The 24075-nt window shown below is 45.9% G+C and overlaps 1 protein-coding gene across 1 annotated transcript in view; it reads left to right on the top strand.

Annotated features, from left to right (window-relative positions):
• The first annotated feature begins 2226 nt into the window (after positions 1–2226).
• The window catches only part of LMNB1 (lamin B1), a 35201-nt gene continuing 13352 nt past the window's right edge, over positions 2227–24075 (top strand). Inside the window, exons 1-3 of the mRNA XM_083354529.1 lie at positions 2227–3184; positions 21779–21935; positions 23744–23869. Of these exons, the coding sequence (XP_083210655.1) occupies positions 2820–3184; positions 21779–21935; positions 23744–23869 (648 nt within the window). The 5' untranslated portion in view covers positions 2227–2819. The remainder of the gene's footprint in view (positions 3185–21778; positions 21936–23743; positions 23870–24075) is intronic.

Raw genomic sequence — 24075 nt, 5'->3', positions numbered from 1 at the left:
GATCAGAGGCCAAGCTTTTTAGGGAAAACCCCCCACAAACTTAGAAAATAAGAAACATAATCAAGCAAAATGTCAGAATGTAACAAATGAGTGAAAATAAAAATAAAGAATGAGAAAAAATAAAGATTAAAGAGAGCTAGCGTGATCTAGTGATTAAGTCACCAAGCTAACAGTGTGAGTTCTAGTCCCATTTTAGGCATGAAAAGCGGTTGATTGACTTTGAGCCAGTCATTTTCTCTCATCCCAATTTAACTCACAGGATTATTGTTGCGGGGAAAATAGGAGGAAAAAGATGATCAAGTTTTTTTATAAGAAATAAAGATGAGCCAATTTTTTTAAAAAAGCAGGTTAACCCTGTATTCACCTCAAGATCAAAAAGATTAAGCATGGAAGTTAGTTCTTTTACTCTTAAGACAGGCCAGAACATAATAGCAAAGTCATCAGTTCTGCAAAGGAAGAGTCACCCTGTTGCAAGCTTGAGTTTCAGCATTCTGCAATCATCTCAAACATTTATTCAATAAATTATAATTTTATCAAGAATTGAAGAACAGCAAATGGGAAAAAAACCTTTGAAAAATATATGACCTTGTATCTGTGGATACATTTTATGTTTTGTTTTGTTTTGTTTTTGACACATTGGTGTCCTGGCATGTTAGAAAGGATTGTTCATTTTTCTCTTAATGCTAATCATGTAGAAAAACGTTTTTCCCCACCCAATTCTTAATTCTGGAAAAGAGGCATTTTATTGTCACTTCAGAGCAAACAAGGATAGACTCGTAATCAGAACTAATGTATTTGTAGTATTTAGTTTCAATTCTATAATACTTTTCAGGGAGAAGTCTCATTGAAATAAATGAGATTGCTTCTGGACAGACAACTGTAGAATTATGTGACTTACCAGTTAACTATTTGGTATGCAAACACATTAATTTGGCTGAATTAACCATGGTTATATATATATATATGAACACATCTTCAGATGTAGTTTACACATAACACTTAAGCTAAAAGGACGTAGTAACCTAAGGCCTCAGATAAACCATTTAATGTGTTCTTTCAGACATATTTCTATTAAATTGTAATTTTTTAATCTGACGAGAGAAAATGACAAAAATGGAAGCAACCATAATTTTAACTCCATTTAAAAGTTAATTAAATTTTATTTACTATTTATTTTGGGATGCAGCCTACATGCCTTCAGAGGTCAGCTGCAGATATTAGCTCACAAAAATGTTCATTTCTTCAGCCACGGGATTTGTGTTTAACTGACCACGTATGAACTACGACGAGCCAACCAAATTTCCTGGCTTAAGTTTGCTGTGTGAAATTAGCCAATTGTGAAAGTCAGCAAGTAATCCTTACCGCGACGCGTAACCTGGGGCTAAGCTTGGCTTCACACAAACTACACGCTACAAGCCATTATTCGCTTTAGTGTATAAATCCCGACAGGCTGGCTTTCATGTTCAGCCACAAAACCTGACTAGCAATCCACAGCGGTTTGGGGTCACACCACAGTAAAGCCACCAAAAAAACCCAACCCAGCTGTTGCTTAATTGAGCTGTGTCAATCCAGGACTTTGAAGAGTCACTAACTATTCAAGCCACTCCAACCCGCCCAAGCCTTAATTATCGAAAGCAAGCCCAGCCAAAATTAACCAACTCGCGATTCCTATGCTGGGGCATATGAGAGCACCCCTTTTCGACTGGACGTATTTCCCTGACTATCGGCGAGAAATAAGGTTGCTATTTAGGACGGCCGCGTTAAGGAGGGAAAGGAGAAATTCAACACCGCGCCAGCAGCAGCCGCGAAGGAAAACAAGAGCGGAGAGGACAAGCGCCAACTCCACCTTCCGAGCAAATCCCGGCCAGGATTTGGGGGTGGGGGTGGGTGGGGGGAGGGGAAGCAGCAGCAAAGGACGGCGGTAACGCGAACCCAGCAACGTGCGCGCGGGCGAAGGTGGGCGGCGGAGCGGTAAAAGCGCGCGCGCGCGCGCGCCGCTATCTCGCTGACAGTTGCAAGTCTGCGCGTTTTGAATTTTGCGTCCCGATCTCCATAAAGAGCGAAGCTGACCGCGCTTCGCCGTCCGATTGGTTAAGCTTCGGACACGTGAGATAGGGATTCGCGCGGACAGGACGGGGGGAGGGGGCGGGGGGAGAGAGAATAGGGAGGGTGGTGAGGGGGGAGAAACTGAAGCGCGCCTGGCGGCCATGTTGGTTTTGCGTTGAGCCCGCCTGTTTTGTGTTCCGTTCTAACGCGGGAGGAACGGCCGGAGGCTGTGCACCCTCTCGGTTGGGTAGCTAGGTTTGCTCTTTTCCAACAAGCAAACGCCAGCCGGGGAGTCTGCGCGGCTCTTTTTCGAGGCATCTGCGCTTTGCCTTCTGCCGCCTCCCTTTCGAGAATTGCCTTCTCGGCACCCGCAGAAGCCTCATTTGCTTTCGCTCCTCCTCTTTCCTTTTCCTCCTTTTTTTTTTCCCGCCTGGCCGCTTCCTTTCGCCTCCGCAGTTCATTCATTGAGACCTCGGGAGTTCTTTTCTTTTATCTTCTGCCTTCACTTTCTTCCCCCTTTTTTTCTCTACAGCTGAAGCCAGGGGCGTTCTTAATTTTTCGTCCGGGCTTGCTGTAAGTCTCCTTTCGGCTTTTCCACCCGATTTTGTTCCGCCGGGATCGGGAGACGTCTTTGCGTCCACCGACCCTCTTTCCTCCCCCCGCCGTAAACTTTTGGGCCCCCTCCCTCGGCTCCAGCCTTCCGATACTGTCGGTTTCCCGCTTGGCGGTTCTTTTTAAATCTTCCTCCCGTTTCCCCGCGCTTTGTTCGCGCCATGGCGGCTGCTGTGGCGGCTTCCACGCCGATAGGGCAACGCGGCCGGAGCGTTGCGGCCGGCACCCCGCTTAGTCCGACCCGCATCAGCCGCCTGCAAGAGAAGGAGGAGCTGCGGGAGCTCAATGACCGCCTGGCCGTTTACATCGACAAAGTCCGCAGCTTGGAGATCGAGAACAGCGCGCTCCACCTCCAAGTCAGCGAGCGGGAAGAGGTGCGGGGCCGCGAACTCACCGGCCTGAAGTCCCTCTACGAGACCGAGTTGGCCGATGCCAGGCGCTCTTTGGACGACACGGCTCGGGAGAGAGCCAAGCTGCAGATCGAGGTGGGCAAGATCCGTGCTGAATACGACCAGCTCCTTGGCAAGTAAGTGGCTGACTTTGGGCCTCTCCCTACCCCCCCCCTCAAAAATCATAGTAACATTGACGGCAGAACCGCTCGTTAATGGATGCAGGACGACGGTTCAACCCAGGGGTCGGCAACCTCGGCTCTTTTATGACTCGTGGACTTCAACTCCCAGAATTCCTGAGCCAGCTATGCTGGCTCAGGAATTCTGGGAGTTGAAGTCCACGAGTCATAAAAGAGCCGAGGTTGCCGACCCCTGGTTCAACCAGAGCCATGTGGTTTTTTTTCCCGTCTCTTTTCTATTCGTTTATCCCAGGGGTCGGCAACCTCGGCTCTTTTATGACTCGTGGACTTCAACTCCCACAATTCCTGAGCCAGCTATGCTGACTCAGGAGTTCTGGGAGTTGAAGTCCACGAGTCATAAAAGAGCCGAGGTTGCCGACCCCTGTCCTAGACCTAGCACATATGAACTAGTCCAGGAGGTTAGTGTCGATGAATTCAATAAATGGTGGGCAGGCGTGCTGTGAAACACAGCTGTTGGAACCACCTTTTGTCTGGTGCAGGGGTAGGCAACCTCGGCTCTTTTATGACTCGTGGACTTCAACTCCCAGAATTCCTGAGTCAGCCTAGCTGGCTCAGGAATTCTGGGAGTTGAAGTCCACGAGTCATAAAAGAGCCGAGGTTGCCGACCCCTGGTTCAACCAGAACCATGTGGTTTTTCCCCCGTCTCTTTTCTATTCGTTTATCCCAGGGGTCGGCAACCTCGGCTCTTTTATGACTCATGGACTTCAACTCCCACAATTCCTGAGTCAGCATAGCTGGCTCAGGAATTCTGGGAGTTGAAGTCCACGAGTCATAAAAGAGCCGATGAATTCAATAAATGGTGGGCAGGCGTGCTGTGAAACACAACTGTTGGAACCACCTTTTGTCTGGTGCAGGGGTAGGCAACCTCGGCTCTTTTATGACTCGTGGACTTCAACACCCAGAATTCCTGAGTCAGCTATGCTGACTCAGGAATTCTGGGTGTTGAAGTCCACGAGTCATAAAAGAGCCGAGGTTGCCTACCCCTGGTTTATCCCTAATGTAACCACGTGATCGCCCATCAAGGGACACGTTCCTGTGGAGGAAATTGCGGGAGGGCATTTATTGGTTTTTGATGTAACCGACCAAGCCGTCCTCTTGTTATCCCCCAATAGTTGTGTCTCCTCCACCTCCATTCGGCAAAATCGTCACACACACACACACCCATAACATCCGTTGCCGCTCATATGGAGGCAGAAAATGAATAGATAACAAACAGGCGAAGCATTATAGCTTGGTTGAGGGGCCACGGGTATTTTATATTTGATGATACAGGATAGGCAAGCTATTAATGGAAGGCTATATTTTTATTTATTTATTTTAATTCCATTTATATCCCGCCCTTCTCCAAAGACTCAGGGCGGCTTACGAGCTTCCAAACTTGAATTTTTAGCTTTTCTGTCATTCCGTGTTCAACTTATTTTGAAAGGAAATATAATTGAAAAATATGAGTCATTTGAAATTCAGATAAGATTCCAATCTCTGTATTGCCTACATTCCTAAATGAGAAACAAATGCTTTTGAGAGCTTGTTACTGTCTCCTCCCCTCTTCTCCCGTTCATTTTTTTGGTTTTAACTCAGTTTTACCATCTGGGCCATGTGGTTCAACTCATGTATTCTTTCTTGACTGAATGAAAAATAAGTTTCCTGTTTTCCCCTCTGCTACAACTGGTTATTTTCTGAATGATCACTTTTCACTTTTGGATTGATCATTCAATTTTGAATGTGAATATTTGATTAACTATAAAGTTTAACATATTTACTTGGAATCTAAATATGATTATAATGTAATAATATTGGACTCTGAAATATTTTGTAATGTTGGATGTTGTAGAGTCACTTCATTGGCCCACCTAGGCAAATATTGTTGATGCTGATTGGGAGATGCTCTTGGTACCTCTGCTTTATGCAATACTGTATCAGATGTTCCAGATTGTGAGATTGACTTAGTCAGTTTCATTAAAAAGCTTTCTGTCAAAGTCTCACTGTGTTTTTGGATGCTATTTAAAAATCTGTTTCTGTGAAAGAACTTCTGCATAGGTATCAAATATGATTTAAAGTCATGGACATTTACAAAAAGGATTCATATTTCCATTTTCAGTATTTCAGAATGTCTGTCTGAAGATAGTTGTGTAGTGCTAGTTATTTTCAACTTTGCTAATAGCTGACAAGTAGCACCTATTTGCAAACAACAATCCCTGTATCATTGAAAGTGGAAATGCAAACAAATTTTATTTTAAGGAAAGCAGTTATTTCTCTTAAAAAGTCCCTCACTGCATCCTATTCATATGGATAATGACATTCTTAATTGTTAGGATATAGCATTTTTTTGTTCTTAAATGTTAGCTATGATAACTTGTTACTTCATTGAAATTAGAGAACTTCATTTATAGTTTTGACATGCTGTGCTTCTAGGTGCCTTCTACATTTGTTGATTTAAATATATATTTCCCATCAACATAAACAATAAACCCTAGTTTTTAAGTAAAACACTATGCTTTTGTTGCCATCCTAATCTGAATGAGGTGGAAAGTCACTTCAACTTTAGTAGTGTATGCCATAATGTAGATTCTTCAGTACAGTTGATTTTAGGATTGGTTTATCTGCTATATCAATCACTTTTGAGAGATCCAAGTATATTTAATGGGTCTTGCAAAATGGCTTTGCATTGTGGAGAATTGGACAGATTCAATTTGAGATAAGCAGCTTTACTCAAAAACCAAGGTACCTCCTGTTAAAGCGTTGAGACTATCTCTTTCACTTCACCAGAGGCATAGGTGGAAACATCTTTTCTGCCTGCACATCAAAGCAGCTGCTTCAAGGGCCTTGATGATATGTTTATTAATGAACATTTTCACATTTTACAAAGCAACTTGGGGCTTTGAAGGAAACATTTTGCACAGGATTGGTGTTAACTGATTATTATTTGTATAGGTTTTTTTTCCAGATTGTCCACTTCTTTCTATTAAATAGGTTATTTCTCCATAATAAAATGTTTATATCATGAAAATTAGAAAAAGGAGAAGGCAGCCTTTCACAATTGCACAATACAAAATTATTTCTATCTCTTTTATAATTTCAGTCTTTAAAATATTGTACTGATGATTCAGAATTTATCATTTATATTTGGGTAGGTAAACATCTGTCTTCCCAGGAAACCACTGTGTTCTTCAGAGCCTGGGAAAGTAGATGTGCCTTTTCATATTGTTAGGTAGAGCCTTTAATTTTAATCTTTAATATACTATTAATTTAATTAATATTAACCTTTAATTCTTAATCAAAAGTAGTTAAGCAGGAGAAATGAAGCTTCTTGGAATAGTCTGCAGATAGCCCTTGAATTATAATTAAAATTTAACCTGTTTGTAAGATATGGTAATAAGTTCAGGTTATCATGTAACTGGATTTGAAGTTATTGCTGGGTTTTTTTTATAACAATCATTAAGCAACTGCCAGTCGTTTAAATAAATCCATTTGCCCCAAAAGGTAGTTTTTCAGTGGAAATTGGCAAAAGATAAATAAAGTCACAAGTAGTGGTCTCATGACCACAGGACTAAAACAGCTACAAAGATGAGCTGGTTACCAAATACAATCTTGATTGCAAGGAGGGTTCTACAACTGTTGTAACTCCAAAAATGGGTCATAAATAGTTTGGGGAGTTCCAATAGAGCTTCAAATGGTCATTAAATGACCAGTTCTACTACCTATAGATTAGAACTATAGCTAGATAATCTGGCCAAATCTAACATAGGGCTACAGTTACAGAAGACTTTCTTTCTTTCCATCTTTCTGAGTAAAAAAAAGATAAACTTTACACTGCAATGATAAAACCTATTACATCCACCAAATAGGCAGATAATGATTTTAGACATGCATCTCGGATCCCTAGTTTACAATTATACTAGTAAGAAAATGTGGTGTAAATGCATATTTTCTTCATTCCACATCTTTCAATCACTGTCTTTAATATGCTATAAATTAAGAGTTCAAAGCTTTGCTCTCATAGTACTCAAAACAGCTGTTTTATCATTTTTGCCTTTTCAGCAAGTTTGATTTTCTATGAGTGTAGGTGGATTGGAACTTGCCTTGGGAAAGTTTCTGTCGAGCATTAATAATATATATATAAAGTATTTTATAAGGTGAGGCATGCTCAGATATTAAAATCTGTGTTTAGGAAGAAAAGTAATCAAGCTGCCTGCTTCAGATCAGTTGATTTGTACTCCAGAGAAGAAAGGCAGGCAGTATAACAAATGCTATAGAGCTGGGTATGTAATTTTATGATTTGGTGGGTTTTCAATTGACATCCTATGAATTGCATCTGTATTTTGAATGGTAATGAGTAAAACTATGTAAAGAAAGCTACATAAATAAATAATATAATGCTTATATATTTGAATTAGAGTACATTGTGTATACATATGTATGTAAATATATAGTTTCAAAACATGTAATACATTTATATTATTCCAATACAGTAATTTTTGAACAGTATTGATTAAAAATTAACTGTAATATTTGGAAAATATTTAGACCATTGAAGTTAACAAAGAGGGGTATTATTATATGTATGTTATTTAGAATATATGTTAATGGGGAAAAGAGTAGTTTAGATAGCGTAAAGTAAATGTGTATACTTTCATAGGTTTATATAATGTGTTAAATTTCCTCATACTGGTTCCTGATATGTCTTTATAATAGTAATAATAATTTGGTGCAAAATTATCATCTAAATCAACATTCTAAGGGTTAGCCATTTCAGAATGTATGCTTGCATATATACTTTATGAATGTGACAAATAGGATGGTCAAATCTTTTTCTCTTTAATCCTACGTGGCAGAATTTTGAAAGAATTTTTCAAACACATGATTACAGAAATGTAATATTTGTTCTTTAATGTTCAACCTCTAAAGTTCAACATGGTTATTGTTTCTATTTATATATTCTAAAATACAGTAAACCAAGAAAGTCTAGAGAGAAAATAGAAGAGAGTATTAGCATTGTGGGCAATACTGCATTAGTTTTTTAATATATTTTTTTACATGCAAAAGTTGACTTCTCTTAAAAGAACACCAGAAGATAATCATATTTGAAAACATATAAAAAGAAAATACAACATACCGTATATACTTGAGTATAAGCCGAATTTTTCAGCCCACTTTTTGGGCTGAAAAATTCCACTTCGGCTTATACTCCAGTCAACAAAAAAAACTTACCGAGGACTTGTGCGCGGCCGAGGCTTTGGTGCTTCCGGGATCGCCCGCACCTCTCCCAAGCCACCGCCGTCCGAGACCTGCCGAAGTTTGGGGAGGTTTGGGGAGGTGCGCGCGCACCTCCCCAAACTCCGCGCCTTGCCTGCCTGCTTCTTTCCGCAGCGGAAAGAAGCAGGCAGGCAGGGCGCGGAGGAACGGAGACTTGCCGACGTTTGGGGAGGTTTGGGCGTCTCCCCAAACCTCGGCAGGTCTCCGTTCCTCCGCGCAGACCTGCCGACGTTTGGGGAGGTTTGGGCGCCTCCCCAAACCTCGGCAGGTCTCCGTTCCTCCTGCCGACCTTTGGGGAGGTTTGGGCGCCTCCCCAAACCTCCCCAAACCTCGGCAGGTCTCCGTTCCTCCTGCCGACCTTTGGGGAGGTTTGGGCGCCTCCCCAAACCTCCCCAAACCTCGGCAGGTCTCCGTTCCTCCGCGCAGACCTGCCGACGTTTGGGGAGGTTTGGGCGCCTCCCCAAACCTCGGCAGGTCTCCGTTCCTCCTGCCGACCTTTGGGGAGGTTTGGGCGCCTCCCCAAACCTCCCCAAACCTCGGCAGGTCTCCGTTCCTCCTGCCGACCTTTGGGGAGGTTTGGGCGCCTCCCCAAACCTCCCCAAACCTCGGCAGGTCTCCGTTCCTCCTGCCGACCTTTGGGGAGGTTTGGGCGCCTCCCCAAACCTCGGCAGGTCTCCGTTCCTCCGCGCAGACCTGCCGACGTTTGGGAAGGTTTGGGCGCCTCCCCAAACCTCCCCAGGTCTCCGTTCCTGTTTGGGGAGGTTTGGGCGCCTCCCCAAACGTCCCCAAACCTCGGCAGGTCTCCGTTCCTGTTTGGGGAGGTTTGGGCGCCTCCCCAAACCTCCCCAAACCTCGGCAGGTCTCCGTTCCTCCGCGCAGACCTGCCGACCTTTGGGGAGGTTTGGGCGCCTCCCCAAACGTCCCCAAACCTCGGCAGGTCTCCGTTCCTGTTTGGGGAGGTTTGGGCGCCTCCCCAAACCTCCCCAAATCTCGGCAGGTCTCCGTTCCTCCGCGCAGACCTGCCGACGTTTGGGGAGGTTTGGGCGCCTCCCCAAACCTCCCCAAACCTCGGCAGGTCTCCGTTCCTGTTTGGGGAGGTTTGGGGAGGCGCCCAAACCTCCCCAAAGGTCGGCAGGTCTGCGCGGAGGAACGGAGACCTGCCGAGGTTTGGGGAGGTTTGGGGAGGCGCCCAAACCTCCCCAAACAGGAACGGAGACCTGCCGAGGTTTGGGGAGGTTTGGGGAGGCGCCCAAACCTCCCCAAACGTCGGCAGGTCTGCGCGGAGGAACGGAGACCTGCCGAGGTTTGGGGAGGTTTGGGGAGGCGCCCAAACCTCCCCAAACAGGAACGGAGACCTGCCGAGGTTTGGGGACGTTTGGGGAGGCGCCCAAACCTCCCCAAAGGTCGGCAGGTCTGCGCGGAGGAACGGAGACCTGCCGAGGTTTGGGGAGGTTTGGGGAGGCGCCCAAACCTCCCCAAACAGGAACGGAGACCTGCCGAGGTTTGGGGACGTTTGGGGAGGCGCCCAAACCTCCCCAAAGGTCGGCAGGTCTGCGCGGAGGAACGGAGACCTGCCGAGGTTTGGGGACGTTTGCGGAGGCGCCCAAACCTCCCCAAACAGGAACGGAGACCTGCCGAGGTTTGGGGACGTTTGGGGAGGCGCCCAAACCTCCCCAAAGGTCGGCAGGTCTGCGCGGAGGAACGGAGACCTGCCGAGGTTTGGGGACGTTTGGGGAGGCGCCCAAACCTCCCCAAACAGGAACGGAGACCTGCCGAGGTTTGGGGACGTTTGGGGAGGCGCCCAAACCTCCCCAAAGGTCGACAGGTCTGCGCGGAGGAACGGAGACCTGCCGAGGTTTGGGGAGGTTTGGGGAGGCGCCCAAACCTCCCCAAACAGGAACGGAGACCTGCCGAGGTTTGGGGAGGCGCCCAAACCTCCCCAAACAGGAACGGAGACCTGCCGAGGTTTGGGGACGTTTGGGGAGGCGCCCAAACCTCCCCAAAGGTCGGCAGGTCTGCGCGGAGGAACGGAGACCTGCCGAGGTTTGGGGACGTTTGGGGAGGCGCCCAAACCTCCCCAAACAGGAACGGAGACCTGCCGAGGTTTGGGGAGGTTTGGGGAGGCGCCCAAACCTCCCCAAAGGTCGGCAGGTCTGCGCGGAGGAACGGAGACCTGCCGAGGTTTGGGGAGGTTTGGGGAGGCGCCCAAAGCTCCCCAAACAGGAACGGAGACCTGCCGAGGTTTGGGGACGTTTGGGGAGGCGCCCAAACCTCCCCAAACAGGAACGGAGACCTGCCGAGGTTTGGGGACGTTTGGGGAGGCGCCCAAACCTCCCCAAAGGTCGGCAGGTCTGCGCGGAGGAACGGAGACCTGCCGAGGTTTGGGGACGTTTGGGGAGGCGCCCAAACCTCCCCAAACAGGAACGGAGACCTGCCGAGGTTTGGGGAGGTTTGGGGAGGCGCCCAAACCTCCCCAAAGGTCGGCAGGTCTGCGCGGAGGAACGGAGACCTGCCGAGGTTTGGGGAGGTTTGGGGAGGCGCCCAAAGCTCCCCAAACAGGAACGGAGACCTGCCGAGGTTTGGGGACGTTTGGGGAGGCGCCCAAACCTCCCCAAAGGTCGGCAGGTCTGCGCGGAGGAACGGAGACCTGCCGAGGTTTGGGGACGTTTGGGGAGGCGCCCAAACCTCCCCAAACGTCGGCAGGTCTGCGCGGAGGAACGGAGACCTGCCGAGGTTTGGGGAGGTTTGGGGAGGCGCCCAAACCTCCCCAAACAGGAACGGAGACCTGCCGAGGTTTGGGGACGTTTGGGGAGGCGCCCAAACCTCCCCAAAGGTCGGCAGGTCTGCGCGGAGGAACGGAGACCTGCCGAGGTTTGGGGAGGTTTGGGGAGGCGCCCAAACCTCCCCAAACAGGAACGGAGACCTGCCGAGGTTTGGGGAGGTTTGGGGAGGCGCCCAAACCTCCCCAAACAGGAACGGAGACCTGGGGAGGTTTGGGGAGGCGCCCAAACCTTCCCAAACGTCGGCAGGTCTGCGCGGAGGAACGGAGACCTGCCGAGGTTTGGGGAGGCGCCCAAACCTCCCCAAACAGGAAGGGAGAACTGGGGAGGTTTGGGGAGGCGCCCAAACCTTCCCAAACGTCGGCAGGTCTGCGCGGAGGAACGGAGACCTGCCGAGGTTTGGGGAGGTTTGGGGAGGCGCCCAAACCTCCCCAAAGGTCGGCAGGAGGAACGGAGACCTGCCGAGGTTTGGGGAGGTTTGGGGAGGCGCCCAAACCTCCCCAAAGGTCGGCAGGAGGAACGGAGACCTGCCGAGGTTTGGGGAGGTTTGGGGAGGCGCCCAAACCTCCCCAAAGGTCGGCAGGAGGAACGGAGACCTGCCGAGGTTTGGGGAGGTTTGGGGAGGCGCCCAAACCTCCCCAAAGGTCGGCAGGTCTGCGCGGAGGAACGGAGACCTGCAGAGGTTTGGGGAGGCGCCCAAACCTCCCCAAAGGTCGGCAGGAGGAACGGAGACCTGCCGAGGTTTGGGGAGGTTTGGGGAGGCGCCCAAACCTCCCCAAAGGTCGGCAGGAGGAACGGAGACCTGCCGAGGTTTGGGGAGGCGCCCAAACCTCCCCAAAGGTCGGCAGGAGGAACGGAGACCTGCCGAGGTTTGGGGAGGTTTGGGGAGGCGCCCAAACCTCCCCAAAGGTCGGCAGGAGGAACGGAGACCTGCCGAGGTTTGGGGAGGTTTGGGGAGGCGCCCAAACCTCCCCAAAGGTCGGCAGGTCTGCGCGGAGGAACGGAGACCTGCAGAGGTTTGGGGAGGCGCCCAAACCTCCCCAAAGGTCGGCAGGAGGAACGGAGACCTGCCGAGGTTTGGGGAGGTTTGGGGAGGCGCCCAAACCTCCCCAAAGGTCTGCAGGAGGAACGGAGACCTGCCGAGGTTTGGGGAGGCGCCCAAACCTCCCCAAAGGTCGGCAGGTCTGCGCGGAGGAACGGAGACCTGCTGAGGTTTGGGGAGGTTTGGGGAGGCGCCCAAACCTCCCCAAAGGTCGGCAGGAGGAACGGAGACCTGCCGAGGTTTGGGGAGGTTTGGGGAGGCGCCCAAACCTCCCCAAAGGTCGGCAGGAGGAACGGAGACCTGCCGACGAGCCGCGGCCACACAGGGTATTCCTGTGTATTCAGGCTTGCAAAATGGCGGATCGAGCCTCTGCTGGCGGCAGAGGCTTGCAGAACGGCGGATCGGCTTATACTCGAGTCAATAACTTTTTCCAGTTTTTGGGGGTGAAATTGGGGGTCTCGGCTTATACTCGAGTCGGCTTATACTCAAGTATATACGGTAATAAACACAGAATTTGGAGCAAAGATCTCAGATATAGGATTAAGGAATATTTTTTTAAAAAAATTCTCCCTTCCTACCTAAAAGACAATGGAGCTTTATATACAGCACTCTCGTGAATAATAATAGGAAACTTAAGTTATTTTGTTGGGGATATCCATAGCTAAGCATTGAGTCAATAGCAACTTGGAAGTTGGGCTTTGTAGAGTTACAGTACTTGTGAGCTTCCATTCTACGAGAATGGAAAAATATGTAGTGATAAATAAAAAAATGTAATTTATTTATTTATTTTATCTTATTACATTTATATACCGCCCTTTCCCGAAGGACTCAGGGCGGTTTACAGGGTGATTAAAAACAAAAATCCAAAAGTTAAAAACAAATTAAAAAAATTATATCCGTCCCTGAATAAATAAAACCCCAGTTAAAATTAAAATTAAAATTCTCAGCCTGGTCCAGAGAGCTCGAAGAGCCAGGTCTTCAGGTCCCGGCGGAATGAATGGAGGTCGGGGGCAGTCCTAAGCTCCACTGGCAGCTGGTTCCAAAGGGCAGGCGCACCCACTGAGAAGGCCCTATCCCTGGGTGTCGTCCGCCGGCAATCTCTTACCGGTGGCACCCTGAGAAGACCCTCCCTGTGGGAGCGCACTGGACGAAGGTAGCTTGATGCCGGCAGCAGGTGTTCCCTCAGATATCCCAGACCCAAGCCATTTAGGGCTTTATAGGTCATCACCAGCACCTTGAATCTCACCCGGAGGGCAAAAGGGAGCCAATGCAGCTCGCGGAGTAGAGGTGTTACATGGGAGTATCGGGAGACCCCATCACAACTCGCGCGGCCGCATTCTGCACCAGCTGAAGCCTTCGAGTGGTCCTCAAGGGCAGCCCCATGTAGAGAGCATTGCAGTAGTCTAAACAGGAGGTCACGAGCGCATGAGTGACTGTGCGTAGGGCATCTCGGTCCAGGTAGGGTCGCAACTGGCGCACCAGGCGAACCTGGGCAAAAGCCCCCCCTGGTCACGGCTCCTATATGGTCTTCAAAATTGAGTCGTGAATCCAGGAGGACGCCCAAGTTGCGAGCCCTATCAACGGGGGGTAACACCTCACCCCCCATCGTTAGAAATGGAATAGTCTGGTTAGCCCGAGATGCTGATAATGCACAGCCACTCAGTCTTGGCGGGATTGAGACGAAGCCTGTTTCTCCCCATCCAGACCTGGACCGCCTCCAGGCAACGGGACATCACGGCAAGGGCATCGCTGGGTTGGTTCTGGGTGGAAAGAAAAAGTTGGGTATCTTCAGCGTAATGCCTTGGTTTCAGTATTACAGTGTGAATAATTTAATATAATGGCATATTTATAACAGTATGTTGATCCATATATCCTTTGTGTAACCACCAATATAATGCATTTATATTACAATAGGAAAAGCAAATTTGGTGACTAAAATAGATTAAAGTTTTGGAGAAATAGTGAGAAATTGTGTAGTATTATCAAGAAGTATCAAATCTAAGTTGTATGCAGTACCTTGAGATTGTCCAGGATCATATAGATAGGAAATGCTAAGAATAGTAGTTTTGCTTTACAATGGGAATGCCATTCCATAAACTGAGGCATTTATAATATTTTAATAAAATAGTTGTCCAATCCATCTCTTAGAATTAATACATGAGTAGGAAAAAATACCAAACATTGGCTTCAGATGCATAACTTCAAATATAAATACTGAATTTGTTCAATTTTAATTTTTGTAATAAGTTTGCAGCTTCTTAGGGGTGTTATTTCTGTTAGAATAGATTGTTCAATTGTTTAAAAAGACATTTATGAAGTAATATTAAAATATATGTTTATCATTGGCTGCTTTAAACAATGACTTAATTGATTCAACAGATATAAACTAAGATTCATTTGGTGCATAGGGCAACTGTTTCAAATAGCAAAATTGAAACAGATGTTTCATATCCCATATAATGGAAGATCTCATTAGGAGAGATAAGCTAAATACATTTCAACTGTAGGTTGCAAATGTCCCATGCTGCAAACACACCATGCCAAAATCCTGCTTGGATTTCAGGATAGACCTTGTCAGCCACCACCACTACCCCCCCCCCGGTATCCCCCCCCCAAAAAAAAAACCTATTGACTTTCTAGGGAAGCCAGCAAGGAAGATTACAAATATTGATCACATGATTGCAGGTGCTTGGCAATCAAGTTGTAAGTGTGGATGAGTTGCCAAGTGTTCAGAAATCACATGTCCAAGGGGGCAATGCAACAGCCTTTAGGCACAGGTTGTAAGTCCCTTCATTTAACTCTGTTGAAATTATGAATGGTTATTAGACAAGAACTACCTTTAGTAAAAGGGAATATTTTTTATTTATTTGCATTACCGTATTTTCCGGCGTATAAGACGACTTTTGAACCCCTGAAAATCACCTCAAAAGTTGGGGGGTCGTCTTATACGCCGGGTCATCTTATACGCTGGGGGGAAAAAACAAATCAGTCGAGCGTCCCCATTCTTGCAAAGCCGGGCCGCCGCGCGCAACCGAGCTATCTCTGGCGCGGCTCCGGGACACGGCTGGGCGGGAGTGTCGGGCAGCTCTCCCCACGCGAAGGCGGCACTGCCCGTCGGCTCTTGTCCGTCGCAGAGGAGGCGAAGGCCCGACTGGCCCCGCCGGCCCTCCCGCGCTTCTGCCGGCCTCCGAGGCGCAGCGTTTCCCAGGCAGCAGGCAGCGCCAGAGGGCAGCCGGCATCCCTCCTGCTTCCCCCCCCAGGCCTTGAACTTCTCCCATTCGGCGCAGGGCGGGGCAGCTCCGCCCGCAGCCTCTTTTTCATGTGCCGCTTCCCTCTCACCGTCGGCCGAGGCGTGCTCGGCCTGGGCTCCCGGTCCCTCTTCCCAGCCGGCTTCCCGCCCTGCCCCTCATGGAGCTGGACTGGGCGTGCAGCCTCTCGGTGTGGCTGCTTTACCTGGGCAGCCTGGCGGTGCGGCTCCTGCGCTTGGACCTGTTGCTGAGCCAGCGGCTGCTGCGCGTCGGGCTGCTGGCCGTCCTGCAGGCGCTGGGCCGTCCTGCCGCTGCCCCTCAGTGCCGCGCTCACGGCGGCTGCCTGCTGGCTCGTCTCGGCCAGCACCGCCCAGCGGAAGCGCATTCCCCGCGGGGGGGAGAGCGGTGCTTGTGACAGGTGAGTCCGGTGGGCGTGAGGCCCTCCCCTCGGGCAGCGGCAGGACGGCCCAGTGCCTACAGGACGGCCAGCAGCCCCACGCGCAGCAGCAGCCGCAGCGTGTGGAACGTGTGGATGGTGCTCGCCGTCGCCTTATCGCCTTGCGTCTCGGGTGAGGCGGTAAGAGGTTGTTTTAATTTCATTTGGGGAGGGTGAAGCAGGGCAAGAAGCAGTTGCGAGGAGCGCTTGCGTGGATTCGGACGATTTCCATCCCCTTGGTCAGTGGTTGCCTCGCCTTTCCTACTCTAACTCTTGGGGAACTTTTCCCGTCTTCTCCGTTCTGCATTAACCGGCAATTTAGCTCAATCCTGGGGCGCCTTGCACTGAACTCCCCTTTCTTGGTTCAGAAACTGGCTTCGGCCTCAAATTGGAGAAAGAGGGGTGGCGGGACGGGGAATCAATCCGGAGCAGGAGGGAGGATGAGACACCCCCGCTGTTCCCACATCTGCTGCGCAGAAGTTTTGCTAAGGTCATTTGCAAAGATCAAAACTTTTTAAACAGGAGGGGCACGGGGTTTTCGGCTCTGTTTAATGGTATGTGAAACGGGGGAAGGGAAGAGGAGAGAGCCATTATATTTTTATTTGACGGGTAGAAAATGTTTTTTTCCTCCTGGGATTTTTTTTTTTTTTGGTGGGGGGAGCAGACTTCTGAACTCGAGGGGCCTTAGTTTTTTGTAAAGACTATTGATAACTCTTGGGATACGTTTTTTATTTAAACTAAAAGCTGCCCGAAAATTGCAGATGGAAAGAGATGGGATAAGAACATCGAAAGACAGGACCATAAAAACAATCCTTTGAAAAGGGGGGGCGCGTGAGTGTTAGAGCGGTGATTTAACACTCCAGTTAAAACTGTCTAGCGTATTTTTCATTCAAACCTCTCCTTCATTACTTCAGTCTGTTGAATTCAATGGAGGACTCTCGGAGAACATGATACCATGGTGATTCTGAATGTGACAGTTTTGGATCTGTTTGCAAATCCAGTCTGGCATCACTGAGTTGTGTTTGATTGATCCAAACGGAATTTTGGATTATGATGGACAGGGAGGGCAGGGCATGTAAGTATTTTCCGGCGTATGAGACAAAAAACCTTGAAAAACTTCTTAAAAGTAGGGGGTCGTCTTATACGCCGGAAAATACGGTAAGTTTTGAGTGTGCGGTGTATTAGTATCTTTCTTCTCCTGGAATAACAGTGCAAGTTAGTTTAACTCTTAAGAGAAAGCCACATATGTATTAAAAATGTGGCTAGTCATTTTGTTCAGATATAATGCTGTGGATATGACAAGCCACAGAAAGAAACCATAGGTATGTAGGGTTTTTGTTTGCTTGTTTTGTGTTCATTGTGCATGGCAAAATAAAGAAAAACTGAAAAGTTGAAATATTTATTTTATTTATTTATTTATTTATTAGTTTTTATAAACCGCCCTTCTCCCGAGGGACTCGGGGCGGTGTACAGAGGAAGGAATGTATACAGATTGAACAATAAAAATAATAAACACTAATGAAAACAAACTGGGACCCCAATTAACGCTATCATGCCAGGCCGGACTGCTGGAACAGGAAAGTTTTTAAGTCGCGACGGAAGGTACGGAGGTCAGGGGCCATCCGGATTTCGGTTGGTAAGCTGTTCCAGAGGGCTGGCGCACCCACTGAGAATGCCCTCCCCCTGGGGGCCACCAGCCGACATTCCAAATATACAAAAGGAGAACAGAAGAGATGAGCATTTATTTCTGAAGAGGTTGTTGTTAGGTAGCTGTTCCCTTAACTGAGGATCTTCCACTACCCACAGCCACAGAACAAAGAATAAATCACATCATTTAAATACACACGCACATACCCCTACCCTGTAGCCATTGGTCTCTAGTTTGCTGTATTGTGTTCTGATAACCAACCCAGACTGTTGTGGCTTGATTTTATCTGGCTATCAGCCAGGTGTAGGAAAGGTTATATAGGAGAGAAATGGAAGTTACCACATTCTTTAAAAAAAATCCACCCGAGGGGGAAATTCCTGCTTCTTGGTTCTTCAGAGTTCAAAGTTCCCATTTATTATCCCTGGATTGACAGATAAAGTTTTATTTTATCTGTTTCAGGATATAAACCCTTGGAATTTCACTTCATACATTATGTTCTTTACAGCAAATAAATACTAAGAAAAAGTAGATATAAAAACAGTTAAGTAACCAAGATGAAGTTTTCATTAGTCAGTTTCCTCTAATACAGGTATTGGAAGAAGTCTTCTAGTAGGTACTGGACTTAGCTTCCTCCGCAGTCACATTTTTACCAAATCCTGCCTTTTACTTCCTGTTATCTGCACAATGGGGCCATAGTGAAGCATTGGTTTGCTTAATGACTGTAGTTTTCACATGTTGACATGGCAAAAAGGTCATAAAATCAGATCAGTCATGTGGACGATCTTTTACAAGACCATCACAACACTCCCTTAGGTGAGATGAGCGTTGTAGAAATTTAATAAATAAATAAGGTAAAGGTTCCCCCGTACATGCGTGCTAGTCGTTTCTGACTCTAGGGGCCGGTGCTCATCTCCCTTTCAAAGCCGAAGAGCCAGCGCTTGTCCGAGGACATCTCCGTGGTCATGTGGCCAGCATGACTGGACGCCAAAGGCGCACGGAACGCTGTTACCTTCCCACCATAGTGGTTCCTATTTTTCTACTTGCATTTTTACGTGCTTTCGAACTGCTAGGTTGGCAGAAGCTGGGATGAGTAACAGGCGCTCACTCTGTTACGCGGCACTCGGGATTTGACCCGCCAAACTGCCGACCTTCTGATCAACAAGCTCAGCGTCCTAACCCACTGAGCCACTGCGTCCCTTAATAAATAAATAATGGTTACCAATTTTTTAGTAGCTATAAAGCCAATAGCTCTATTATAAGCTGCCTCACTAGTTAATTTTTATGTTATAATACTTGATGAAAGCTTCATAGATTTTTTCCCCTATTGTTGAAAGAAAAAATCATCAGGTCCAGTTCCAAGCTGGGAGTAAATAAAATGGAGGCTAAGATGCTGGGAATAAAAACGGTGGCTGCTTAAAACAGTGCTTTTCAACCTTTTCATAGATTGTACCACTTTTAGGATATGACAATATTCGAGTACCACCAGTCGACTAGCAAGGTGTCAAAAACTTGCCCCCCCCCAAAGGAAAAAGTGATAAAGTACAAGTAGTCCTCGACTTACAACAGTTTGCTTAGTCACTGTTTGAAGTTACAATGAAAGTGAGTTATGACCATTTTTCACACTTATGACCGTTGCAGCATCCCCGGGACCACGTGATTTACATTCGGATGCTTGGCAACTGATTCATATTTATGATGCTCCCAGTGCCCCAGGGTCATGTAATCAATCCCCTTTTGCAACCTTCTGACAAGCAAAGTCAATGGGGAAACCAAATCCACTTAAGAACCATGTTACTAATTTAACAGTTGCAATGATTCACTTAACAAATGTGGCAAGAAAAGTCATAAAATGGGACAAAACTCATTTAACAAATATCTCACTTAGCACCATAAATTTTGGGCTCGGTTGTGGCTGTAGGTTGAGGACTATGTTGTACATCCAATTACCATACTTTTAATGGGAAACTTATGCTTGTTTCTCTGACATTAATCTTTGCACTGTTCTATCCCCCTCTCTCCTTCTGGTTGACTCAAAGAAGCCTCTCCTCTGTCTATCTCTGTCTTCTTTTTCCTGATTGCCTGTTTTTTTTCTTTCCCTTTCCTTCCAAAACCTTTTATATCCTCTCTTTTCTCTCCCCCACCCCTTTCTCTTTGGTGTAGCTGCAGCTGACTTCTTTCCTCAAGGTTGCAAGCTGCTTTTGGAAGCTCCAATCAGCTGGAGCCCCTTGCTGATCCTGGGCACTCAGCAGAGCCCTGGCAACACCACAGCTCCAGCTGACTCTCCCACAAGCCTCTGCAGCATTTAGCTCATCCCCCCCTACTACACTTACGTTTGGTTTTTTTTTTTAAAAAAAAAAGCGCTTTTCAACCCGTGTACCACCTCCCAGGTGTCGAAGTACCACCAGTGGTATGCATATCACAGGTTGGAAAGCATTGGCTTAGAAAGAAGGTTCCAGTTTATTGATGAGCAGAACCTGCAGTAGCATGTGGTTCTGGGACAGCTGAACAAATGGAGTTGAGAGTGGATGGATCTTTATAGGGCTCTGAGATTTTGAAGTGGAAATGTTTCTGGGTTGTGCAGTGAGGTGGGCTTTTGTGTCTTTTGCTAGTCTGAAGAGGGTGTAGGATTAATCCTATTATGTCCTAAAGGTCATGTCTTGTTTTTAGATTTGGGGGGGGGGGAATGTAAATTCCATCAGCTGTGGATTTTTGTTTATGAATTGTATGCCCCATATCTGCATTTCTAAAAGCTGGCCTCCTCCTCAGGTTTTTGCCTGGGGAAATGGGCTGGTTTCTGCCTCCCCTAAGATTTTTCTCCATTATTCCTTTGGGGAAATATAATATTCTGCCTTTTTTAATATCACCCAAAATGTTTCCTTCTCTAGGAGGGTGGGTGGGTGCTGACTTTCTACACAGTGTTCCCAAATATCCAATTTTGGCTTTATTTTATTCTTTCGGGAATAGGATGAAATGAAATTAGAATGTTTACCTGATACTCTTCATCTCCAACTTTTCCCTTGTTTTCCAAATCTTTATATCCCAGCTCTAGAGTAGTAGATAGATGAAATGCTTGGCATGTAGAATTTTATACTTGCCCAAGATTTCAGTTTAGGTTTTCCCTCTAAAATACAGGTTGTATTTAAGTGTAATATCTCTGTGAACTTAATTTAAAGCATTTGAACCCAACAGTGCTTGTACTGCAGAAGAAGTTAAGAGACTGCAGCTGATAGGTTTGTAGGCTAATAATACTAGGCAATAGATTTTAATCACTGCAACCCAGTATAAATCAGGGGCATTTGATGGTATAATGTAATTCTACTTAAACACGCTATAACATAAGACTTCTCAATTTTTTCCTTGCTAAAATCCTTGCAATACTAAATATGCATTAAATATCTTCAGAACACAACTTTGATAAACTTTTTGCTGTATCAATGTAATTTACATACCTGCAAATCTGTTGCTTTTACTGGATTTTGAGTGGTTTCACTGAAATTGAAGAGCTTTATTTATTGAAAAGTTGAACATAAAATACAAGCATACTTTGTGTCACGTTTAGAACAAAACAGCTCCAATCAAAATATTCTGCACCTGAAAACTCAATTCCCACAGCGCCCAAGAGAAAACCCAGATTGGATATACGGTACATATTGTACTGGTGCTTAAAACAAGTAAATCAATATTGTTCCAGTAGCCTTTTGATGTGTACAACCTCAGTTTCATTAACACACAGTTGCCTATCAAATAAAGTATGACATATGCAACCCAACCATATGCATTAGACTATTCCCATTGTAAAGTTTCAAAGCAAAAAGAGCAACTTTTCCAGCACGTACCTGCATCTTTTATTTGGCCTTTTTTTCTTTTTTACCATCCTTACTGTGCGCTTACATCAACCAGCAGGGATATTACTGTGTTACTATGCCATCCTGGAAGCAGTTTGGGGGAAAAAAGCAGTTACATCACCACTCTTGGAATGGCTGGATCCTTAAAAAGTTTCTTGAGGAAGCCAAATATATCTCATTTAGAATAAGCCTGTTCATTCCAAATTTTGGAATAGACACTTTAGGTTAATTTGTTTTCCACTTTCTTAATCTTTGAACTGAACTTCTGATTTGTTTTAGCTATGCAAAAAAAGAATCTGATCTGAATTGTGCTCTGGCAAAGCTTCGGGAATTTGAAGCTTCTCTAAATGCAAAAGAAGCAGCACTTGCTACAGCACTTGGTGATAAAAAAAGTCTGGAGGGGGAGCTTGAGGACTTAAAGGATCAGATTACTCAGGTAAGTCATAAGCAGATGTTTTCAGTTGTTTTTTTGATTCTTATTTCATAAGTGGTGTAAATATGTACTACTTGGCTGTATATAACTTGGAAAAATAATCTACCGTTGCTATTAAACTGTTTACTGAACTAGTAGTACCAAGTATATACAGGATGCACCTAATTTTTTTCTTTACATTTTCAGAAATGGTCTGTTATGTGTGTGAGGCTTGGGCCTGAGGTAGCCTTTTTCTTAGGATTATATCAAGAAGATTTGATGGTTTAGTCATAGCTAAAATGTTGCATCTCAATTTTAATAAAAGTAGGGTTCTTTCAATTATTAATTAAAACTATAATAGCCATAGTTTACAGAGTTTAATTTGAAATGGAAGTCTCTAGAGGTGGCGTCCCTGATCATACCAGAGGAAAGAAATCCTTGCCAAACATGAACCCTGACTCATTCACAGAATTGCCCTCTCTGAAGGGGTCCCTGTAGAGGTAGTCGTTGACTTACAACAATTCATTTGGTGACTGTTCAGAGTTAAACGGCACTGGGAAAAGTGACTTTTGACGGTTTTTCACATTTAACAACCGTTGCAGCGTTCACCCTCCCCCCCATGGTCACATGATCAAATGTTAGATTCTTTGCAACTGGTTCATATTTGCAAAATCCCAGCATCATGTGATCAGGTCTTGCGACCTTCTGACAAGCAAAGGCAACGGGGAAGCCAGATTCCCTTAACAACCATGATACTAACTTAACAAATGCAATGATTCACTTAACAACTGTGGTAAGAAAAGTTGTAAATGGGGCAAACTCACTTAACAAACATTTCACTTAGCAACATAAATTTTGTGCTCAATTGTGGTTGTTACTCAAGGACAACCTGTAATTGCAGTAGCTGCCAGAGGAGGCAGTTCTTCCATTATGCTTAAATCCAATTCCACAATTACCTGAGTTATGATTCAACATATAGAAGAATGGCTTTGATAGCCAAGATGAATAAATCTTGCTTAAAAGTAAGTGCTAATTGAAATTCGTAAATAGAATATATATAAATGAAGTATGTTTAAATTAATAAATACTTGATTGTATCCTCAATAGATTAATATATGTGAATTGGATAGTCCTTGACTTTCAACTGTAATGGAGCCCTACCCGTTACATTTGTAAGTTGTGACGGTCATAAAACAGGTCACCTATGTGACTGACCCAATTTTACAACCTTTTTTTGTTGCAGTCATTAAGGATACACTGCAGTTGTTAAGCAAAGCATTTATTTGCTGAAAGTAATGCAAGTTTTCAGCTGAATTTTCATAAAATGCGGTCACATGATATTGGATTATGCAAATGGCCATATATTTGGAACAGTTGCTGAGCCTCCAAAATGGGCAGCTGTCTGAACTTCAGAACAGCATCATAGGTATCCATACAAAATGCAGGCCGGAGCTCCATTCTTAGCTGCAGAATGAAACTGTTCCTTCCGTCGCAGAAGAAGTGGGCCGGCAAGGCAAGTGTCGATCCATGGGAGGCCTGGCTGCAATGGTAAGCTCCACACCCCTGCTGTAGCTTGATTTTTAGGCGTGCGCCTCACCCCAAAACTAGGGCTTATTTTTTTGGGTAGGGCTTATATTAGGCTCACCCCCAAAATCAAGTTAGGGCTTATTTTCAGGGTAGATCTTACTTTCAGGGAAACACAGTATTAAGCAGGTTTTGAATGCTGTAATTGGTCAGTTACATAAATACTGGATCAGATGATACATTATTCTTTCCTGCAGTGATATTTTGGTGAATTTGTGCTCTAATTTTATTTTAATATTCCTTTCAAGCTTGAAGCTGCTTTAGCAGCTGCCAAGAAACAATTGGTGGATGAAACATTATTGAAAGTGGATCTTGAAAACCGCTGCCAAAGTTTGATTGAAGACTTGGAATTTCGAAAAAATATGTATGAAGAGGTAATAAGCTGAGATTCTAAAACAGAAACACTTTTTTCAGCTAGGTTAGATAAACCATTATTTCATCTACAATGTTTGTGGCTCACAGATCCTCTTTGAGCACATCTTTGTCATTAACCTGGCAAAGCACATATTGCTAAGAGTAGAAGTAGTTTTGAGGAGGATTGCTAGCCTGGAAAAAGTTGAAGATCCTAACCTGTAACCAC

Source organism: Vipera ursinii (genome assembly GCF_947247035.1).
Source record: "Vipera ursinii genome assembly, chromosome: 2".
In the NCBI taxonomy this organism is placed as follows: Eukaryota; Metazoa; Chordata; class Lepidosauria; order Squamata; family Viperidae; genus Vipera; species Vipera ursinii.
Note: the sequence above shows the minus strand (reverse complement) of the source record. Positions and strands in the feature narration are given on the sequence as shown.